Below are 8992 nucleotides of genomic sequence, written 5' to 3' on the forward strand. Positions count from 1 at the left end.
AATCGACAAGCACGTCAACATGACACTCTGTATTGAGCGACACAAAATTATCAAGATTATCTGCCAGGGCATCAACAATAGCCGTATCATCAGCCTTAGAAAAATCATGATATGTGGTATAGCTGAAACGTTCATGTGGAATGGGAGAGTTAATGTGCACGAGGACTGCATTGTGATCAGAGATACCTTCGAAGATCTAGTATGTGACACCTAAATGAGCAAGACTTTTACTAACAAACACTACATCAAGAATGGAATTCTGCCGAGTATTTTCATGAACTTATTGTATTAGGTTATGTGACAAGGAAAATGTAACTAAGCAAAGAAACTGACAAAGAAATGTAACTAAGAAGCGGAATACGTAAGTGAAGGCCAGTGAATGCCGGTGATGTTGAAGTCCCCTAGAAGTATCAAATTCAAACTATCCAGGTGATGCTCATGTATGAAATGTGAGAGATCATCGAACAGATTGTTTGGGCCATCAGGAGGGCGATAAATACCACATATGGTTAAATTCTGCTTATTTATTATTAGCTTGCACCAAACTGATTCAACATTAGGGGGACTAGATGGAGCCTTAAAACTTAAATATGAGCGTAAAAGCAAGGTCACACCACCCCCCTTTTTTTTTTCTGGCAATCACAACGGAGAGCTAGGTAACCAGGAAGCGTGTATTCAGAATCGTGAATTTCATCGTGAAGCCATGTTTCCGTGATGAATATAACATGAGGAGAACATGAAGAAACTAGCGAAAAAAAATGGGGGAATTTGTTAGTAATGCTTCTGGCATTAACGTTCAAAAACGCAAGATAAAAGACGGGTTGATAGGACGGTCAAGGCAGTGATGCAGATGCGTTAGTCGTTCTGGCATTGCTGTCAGAACAACGAGCTATTGTTAGTCTGTTTGAGGGGCCATTTCAATTATACCGAACGTTATCGATAAATAAATGATCAAACCTCATCTTGACAATTGATCAGTTATTACGGTGCTCAGCTGAAGCGTCCCATAGCTTTTTACGTACGGCGCGTACTTTCGAGGAAAAGTCTTCGGACAGTTTTATATCAGAATTTTTCAACTTGTAAGCATTCTTTAGTAGTAATAGTTTGTCATTGAAATCTAGCAATTTCAGAATGACAGGCCGAGAACGTTCAGGACGTGTTCTACCTAACCCATGGGAACGTTCAATACGCGGACAATCAACGGCAAGCCTGTTGAACACGTTCACTACCTTGGAATGCAGTCTGTAACGATTCTCATCCTTATCTTCTGGTATACCATGAATAATGATGTTGTTCCTTCGTGAATGATTTTCAAGATCATCAAATTTAGCCGTTATGTCAGCCACTGTGCGTTTTAAGCAAACGAGTTCGGAACGAAGCTGCTCGGAATCTTGCTCAGTCAGAGCTTTCGAGCATGTGTTTTCGAGAGCAGTCACACGCAGTTCCAAGGCGTCAAAACGTGTCTTCGCAGTATTTTTTATTTCGCATATATGCATGGCATAACATGAATGTATGACGAGCATCATTAACAAGTCATAACATGAAAACCATGACGCGTATGTCGTGAATGTCATGATTTACAGTTATAATCTTGCTGCTCCTGCGGTGGTTTCGTTCACATGACATTTTGCAAAACTAGTATGGTAAGATATGGCTGCATGGAGGACATAAGGGGCTGACCATAACGTGTAAATCATGACATGCATGCCATAATTTTCATGTTATGCGTAGTCATTACTACTCATCACGTTCTTGGTGTGCTCGCGGTCGTTTTGCTACTTCACGTACATGAAATTCGGTATCAGATGATTATTTATATGTGTGATTTAACGTCCAAAAACCACCATATGATAATGAGAGACGCCGTAGTGGAGGGCTTCGGAAATTTCGACCACCTGGGGTTCTTTAACGTGCACCCAAAACTGAGCACACGGGCCTACAACATTTACGCCTCCATCGGAAACGCAGCCGCCGTAGCCGGCATTCGATCCCGCGACCTGCGGGTTCACCAAAATTCGGTATCAGATCACGTGAACAGAGGATGAAGATAAATGACACGTCCAAACATGATAATCAGGGCAAGAAAGGGATGTACGGCCTAATTTATGCCTACCTAATAACTCATTATTAACTCATTTTAAAGTGTTCATTTTAAGTGACTAATCAATCTTCCTCATTTGTGCTTCGCATATAATCAATTTCTACAATAAGTGGGATATGCCAACTTTTTTATCTGAAAATCTGGCCTTTGGGCACTTTAAATGATAGTATACAGGGGGATCACAGTTCATCCCTCTGTCATAGGAACCAGGATAACACAAAAGTGGCAAGTGTATTCACAAGGGTAGTTGAACGTTTGTAGTGCACTTATTCGCCTCACGAGTGAAACAATTTATGCGAAAGCGAAAATTGTAATTGTCACACGAAAAACTCAGAGTCGCCCGAACATTCCTGTGCACTGCTGAAGCAACAAGACGCATCAAAAGAGCATACACAAGAGAAGCACGAATCAGCGACTGTCGCACCTCGACACCTAAAGTGGCTGTTCAAACACAAAGAAGGAATCACGAAAGCAATACACAAGTATGCACTGGACAAAAGTGAACTAACAACTCTCACAATTGTTATTTGTGTAACAGTTCTCACAGCGACCTATACTTTCGCAAACGGGGCCGTTGCTATGAGCAAACTTTCAGTGCCTTCTGTAACTTCAACACAAGCTTGTGCTGAAAGCACAATACGTACAAACAATCCCAACCACGACACGAATGGGGGCGCACCTTTCACGCACAGGTCACGGCCTCCAGAGTGCGCCCTTCGCGCCACCTCAGTAATAATAACGAGAACACGCAAGGGTGCCCCCGATTTCCTTGCACCGCCAACGGTAAATTATATATTTCGAGTAAAAGTGAGTCAAATGCATGGCCAGTGGCACAGGTCACGAAAAAAAAAAAACAAGTGCGCACGCTGTCCTTTTAGAGGGCATACTTAGCCGACACCTTTTTCTAAGAGCCGTGCTGTTCTACGACCAATGAACTTCACCACGGACGTCCGAGACGACGTGAAGCTACAAATATCTCTCCGATACTGTGCTGATCAACGTGTGCTTTGTGGCCGAGTCGTTTAGCGTGGGTAACTGCTGAACGAAGGGTTGTAAATTAAACTCCATGCGAGAGAAATTTATCTTTATAGTTTTTTTTCTTTGCATCTCATAGCGGTAGTTTCGAAAAGTAATACTGAGGCAGGGAATACGAAAGTGGAGCCGTGTTGAACGCCGGCAATAAACTCTTTCGCGTTAAAATACACATGCAACGTTCCTTTAGGTATACTTTTAACCACATTTACAACGCGCAATATTGCTTGCGCAGCAATCAAAACCACACACTAAAAATCGTCCTAAATTTCAGGTGCTTCGATACACTGCCTGTGCGAAATCTGCTACGGTGTGAAACGTTTTATTATTGTGCAAACATAAATTGAGTAAACAGAGGTGTTTCGAGTAGCCCGTACGGCACGATCACAGGGCACACCATAATCGAGGAGTCTGGATTAACCTCGACGACGATCAGCGGTTATTTGTAATGCACGTAAGAGTAAAGTGTGTGAGCGTTTCTTGCGGTTCAGACTCGTCCAAGTGCTGCCGCAAGGTTGGGTAAGGAAACTCGCCACATCGTTATTAGATACGTAACATAGCGATAAAAGCTGGCATTAGCGCTGCTGCTCGAAAATGAACTTTTGCAGAAGGTGTCTCTGTAGCGCATGCGTCGTGGATGCGGTAATGGTACGCCGTATATGCCGCGTGCACTGCCGAGAGAATGAAGGTCCATCTCAAGTGCACGACACATTTATAGCGTATTAAAAATAATTTTCATCCAGATCATTCCCGCGCATATTTATATAAAAAATCTTACTATTCAGGCATGCGTATTTTGCGCAACAGTTATCCAATAAATTTACCACTTTGAAACAAGTACGTGTGCGTATGTGCGTGTCACTTCGAAGAAGAGCGCGCGTTTTGTGCGTTTCGGCAGACGCTTTCATAACTACTAAACGTAATAATTTGCAGCGTCACAGAAGCATGGCGCACACACGCGCGAAGTATGGGCTCTCAACACCTCTACTTTTACTATCACTATAACGTTCACTATCGCAGCTGATAAGCCAAGCCCCGCCTCCAGAAAGGCCGTATAAAACGGGACAACATTCGCTTGCATTCCGCGGTAGGGTACTTTCAGTCGATCGGCTCAGTGAGATCGTATCCCTCCGAGGAAAACCACAGTGCTCCGTTGCGATGTTGAAGTTCGTACTGCAACTGCTGCTGTGTGTGGCAGTCATCAGCACAGAAAAGCCGGATATCTTCAGGAACTGCGTGGTGAGCCCGGAGGATGTAACGATAATGCACACATGCGTCCTCATATCACAGTTTGAATTAAGCGCTCACGAAACGCCTTACAAAAGGCTCGCCGAGTCCGTACTGGAGAAATCGGATAACCAGCTGGACCCCAAGTTCCTCAGCATTGTCTACAACGTTACGCGTGCCGCAGTTTTGGTGAGCTTACCGTTTTTTATCTTAAAGCTTCAAGTGTAGAAAACTAGAGTATAAGCTCCGTTTTAGAATGGTTCCTGGAGGCGTGGTGAACTTGACGGCGTAATTACGTGGCTAAGGCGTTGTGCTGTTGTGTGTGACCCTGTGCATTAGGCTCCCAGCCAAGCCAGTAGCATTTTATTGTAGCCGACGGAGCAAGTTTTCAGTTGTTGCAACGCGATGTGCCAAAATTTCAACGAACAAATTTTCTTTCAACAACAGCGTACAAAGATAGTTTATGTGCCTCACGCTGACACATTAATGAACAGAGATGTTTTAGTGGAATATGTAAATGAGGAATGTCCTTGCATTGTCACTGTTGGCAATTTTACGCCCCAGAGCCAGGATACGCATCACCTGCCATATGGGAGGCCTCCGGTTTGCTTGTGTTCTTTTACGTACACCTTATTTATTTACTTGGGTCTTCAGGAGTGTGCAATTATGGCAAGTCGGCTTCTAAGGCCTGAATTCGATCCACCGAACTTTGGGTCAGTAGTGTAGCACAGTAGCGGCGCAGCCCACCACCATAGCGGGTTGATTTGCTTGCTTTGTTGTAGCTGTTATGCTCGGAGCAGACCGACCAAACTTAACCCCCTGGTCAAGATTCTGACAGTGTTTTATGCCAAGTATAATCATTGCTTTAAATGAGTCTTTCGATATCTCTTCTTCAATTACACTGATTTCGCAAGTATGACCCCTAACATCTCAGTTTATTCGTGTCTGTGTCAGCCTAGATTATCAGGTCTAAGCTGCGTCCTGAATCTGGAACTAAACTACGCCTTGCTGATTTCAACTTACCACGCTCAACGACTACTAATGGCTCTTAATCTACTTCTATGTTTTTCCTGTTGTAGAGTAGTTGTCTCCCGAAGATTACAGTGTTTCAATACCTGCTTCTTACCTCTGCATTCCGGCTCATACACACGGAATATTGTCTTAATTGCCGCCCAGTTTTTGTTTCTTGCTGCTCTAGATGCCGTGACCAGTTTCATTACTGTTTCATTTTTGGTTATGACTTCTCGTCCTTGTGTTTTCTTAATCTCATTGGAACCTCAGTCGCACAGGCTATATATATATATAGCCTGTGTATATATATATATATATATATATATATATATATATATATATTATGGGTAATATTGGCCTGTTCGGCTGCGGCGATATATTCTACGCACTACTACGTATACAATGCCTCTTGCTATTATTCCGTCCGTGAATGTCAGTTGTCGTAGTAGCTACAATGTGTCTTTACCCTCGCTTTACCTTTATGCAAGCATTTTCTCACAAAGGATCGAGAGCAGATAAGGGAACGACCCTACCTTCTCTTGGAGTTCACCAGTAGCCGGAGTGTCTGCCTTCGTCATGCGTGTCGCTACGTCGCTTCCATTTGCACGCCGATTAACGACAAGGTAAGCACACCTCTGGCAGCTCTAAGAACGTGGCCTTCTGGGGCACGACGCCTAGTAGAAATTTCCTCGCGCCATTGCGTTTAGCCATGATAAAATTTATATACACTAAAATTATCCTCGGAAAATAATGCATTTTAGAAACTGAATGTCGCATGGCAGCAACTTAAGTTTACTTAGCCTGGTCGCCATTGTGAGGAAGCTGACCAATCAGCATCGAAAGCATATTTGATTAGTCATGCATACCGAAGCGTTCATGAGTATAGAAGCATACTCTATGACAATGCCGCCTTCATTTGACGTAAGCATTAGAGTAATAGCTAAGCGGCTTGGGGGTCGGCAATGCCCCCCTCCCCCCCAAGCCCCTGAGCTGAGACACCAACTGCTCATGCACGGCAGCATCTCGCTCATTTTTGTCTTGTCCTCGAAGCCTTGACGTAGGATAGCGTACAGGCGCTTTCCAAGCTAAGCATCCGCTCGCTTGACACTAGCAGTAGCTAGGCGGGGCCTCTGCTGCCTTCTAAAGTTGTTCCCGGCTATAGGCCAGCTATCAATGTTTCTAAAGGTGGGTCGTAGGTTGGAACATATCTGCCATCTTTCCCGCGTTTGGGTGATTAGCTTGCATGACGTTTAAGTCGATTACTGGGGTTGGTTTCGTGTCACTCCTGGGTAGTTCACCGCACGATTACGATGGCGCGCAGCATATACACTTGAATATAGGCTTTCACGTACGTTTTTAAATTCCAGAAGACGGGCTATACGACATCATTACCGTAAATATGGCGATTCGGTTGAAATGATTACTTTTACAGCCACAAAGCGTGTGAGGCTAAATCATGATCTACATCCTGTCGGGTTCAAATTTATTGTTCGTGCAGCTGTTGTAACCCTTGATCATACTTGAGAGGCGCCGCGAATGCCCCTTTTAGCGCTTCCTTTCAGGATTGGGGTACTCTTGGCGATTTCCTGGGTTAACTGATGATTTTGTGCAGGTTCTTACGGCACTGTTACCACATTGTGCATCACGCACAAGTTATTAGGCAACATCCACACTTGTTTGCTCATCTGTACCTTTCGAGGCGGGACACGTTGAGTGGGTTTTCTGACCATATGCCATATTAAGTGGCACCCAGTTGTAGAGACAAAATCGCCTGCCTAAAGTGTCGGGCTGACCACTTGAGCTGTAGTTTTCTGCCAAAATTTGCAAAGACCGACGTCCTAATCAGTCTTCACACACTCATGCCGCATGCTAAGTCCTTATGCTATATTTCAAGTTTCAACGGAAGCCTATATCTAAACCGCATCTGGAGCCATGCGGCCCGATGCTCTGGAAAAGTGTTTCTGTTGGTACATATTTCTATTCATACGTTTTTTATGGTACACTGAGCGATACTGAATGCTCACGTGATTCACTATGTATAAGTGAACATTTTTCCAACACTTAGTTACCTGATATACGGATCTTGATTTCCTTTATGTGAATACTATTGCACCAATCCTAGCATAACCAGTTTAATGGCACACCAGCGTGTGTAGGCTACCGTTCGCGACACACAAGCGGATTCAGTTCAGCCACTTTTTCATTCTGCTCCTCTCTTTTCGGGTATATTGTATATGCCATTGAAGGGGGGTGGGGTTCTCACTCATTCTACGCACCACGATTGCCAGCGTGTACCAATTTGTGTCTTTTTTTCATTCCAGGCGGACGGGATATGCCAGGCAGTGTTCGAATTTCGTAGAGGCATCTTTGACATCGAAGACTCTTGGTGCAAAAACACGGGTTCAGTATGTACAGCTTTCATGAAAGCAGCTTGCCTATTGCTGAATGTGCGCTTCATTTAACATTGTTCTTGTTAAGATCTGTGTTGTTGGTCGCACTTGGAAAAAAAAGCCCCAACAAAGCTCAGTTTGGTCATGCTTTTTAAAACAGCACATCGAGTAAAACTGGTGTCCTTTTGTCCCACAACAGTCATCCGCGACTTGCGTGCGCATCCTTTCCTGAAACTCGGAACTGTCCACTTTCCTGGTGCCACACCACTGCCGTCTTTGACAGGTCGTTTCAGATCTCTGCGGAGGAAGAGAGATTGCATTTTTTCCCTTTCTTCAACCTCTCTCTCACTCCCTTTCAGAAGAGTTATCTCGAGTGCTCCGAAACGACCAGTCAATGATGGAACCAGAGTGCGCGTGTTGTTCGTGACTTGAAAGTGCCGGATGCGGGGCGATATAGCAGGAACACGAACGCAAAATAGATGACAATTATTGTTTTGTGCATTGTTCACGCTACTTTACGAAGGGTATGCTTAGATGTGAATGTTTGTTCAACATAACTAGGTGATAATAGTGCCATGTCAGCGCCGCAATGTAATGTGCTTTATTATCATATCAACGTTTTTCTTCACAAACGATAGTTTTCTTTCTTTTTAATCCGCTTCTTTCTGTTTTTCGCCGAGCGCAAATCTATTTTGTTTATGAAAGCATAGCTCCTGCTCCTGGTCTTGCACTTTCTCAAGTCCACATCCGATACACTGGATTGTTCCTCGTAATTATATTTTGTTCATTTGAGTTCCAGAATGAATAGCTCACCTTTGTCGCTATAAAAGATGGGGCTTTACATGTTGCGTATCTGTTCTTCTTTTTCATTTTCGGGGCTCGATACATGGCACTCAGCTGTTGATTCGAATCTCACTGCATCGGTTCCCGGTTGCGGCGGGTCACACTAGGATGTGTACGAAATCGACCAGTCCCGTAATGTGTACGTGCTATGTCGTAGAAGTTTCCGGAACTCGACAGTGCATCCGATAATATCGTGATATCTGGAAGTCACGCACCAATGTTAATTGTTGTCGATTCACAGCAGCTACAATTTGTTGCACGATGCGTTTATCAAATTTTTCGTTTCAGGCTGCCGGAGAAGCGCCGCCCGAATCCCGATCTGTGACCCCCTGAAGCGCGCCTGGCGAGAGACGCAGACATGGGCATGCAATAAAATGTTGAACATGTA

At 44.1% G+C, this 8992-nt stretch overlaps 1 protein-coding gene across 2 annotated transcripts; it reads left to right on the top strand.

The window, feature by feature from the left end:
* The first annotated feature begins 4204 nt into the window (after positions 1-4204).
* LOC119168480 (uncharacterized) lies at positions 4205-8992 on the top strand. Of its 2 annotated transcripts, none has more exons than XM_075865466.1 (4): positions 4205-4549; positions 5860-5994; positions 7693-7776; positions 8893-8992. In XM_075865466.1, exons 1-4 carry the CDS (start codon positions 4292-4294, stop codon positions 8935-8937), a joined length of 522 nt encoding a protein of 173 aa, XP_075721581.1. In that variant the 5' UTR covers positions 4205-4291; the 3' UTR covers positions 8938-8992. The 2 variants fall into 2 exon arrangements, with proteins under 2 accessions (XP_075721581.1, XP_075721582.1); XM_075865467.1 differs by having other exon boundaries at positions 5875-5994.

The sequence above is a fragment of the Rhipicephalus microplus genome, chromosome 6 (genome assembly GCF_043290135.1).
Source record: "Rhipicephalus microplus isolate Deutch F79 chromosome 6, USDA_Rmic, whole genome shotgun sequence".
In the NCBI taxonomy this organism is placed as follows: domain Eukaryota; kingdom Metazoa; phylum Arthropoda; class Arachnida; order Ixodida; family Ixodidae; genus Rhipicephalus; species Rhipicephalus microplus.

Excerpts from the sequence above, each read along its gene's own strand:
- LOC119168480 (XM_075865466.1), top strand. The coding sequence starts at position 4,292 with ATGTTGAAGTTCGTACTGCAACTGCTGCTGTGTGTGGCAGTCATCAGC. Across the intron at positions 4,550-5,859 it reads TTACGCGTGCCGCAGTTTTG|CATTTTCTCACAAAGGATCG; the intron begins GTGAGCTTACCG and ends CCTTTATGCAAG. Across the intron at positions 7,777-8,892 it reads GGTGCAAAAACACGGGTTCA|GCTGCCGGAGAAGCGCCGCC; the intron begins GTATGTACAGCT and ends TTTTCGTTTCAG.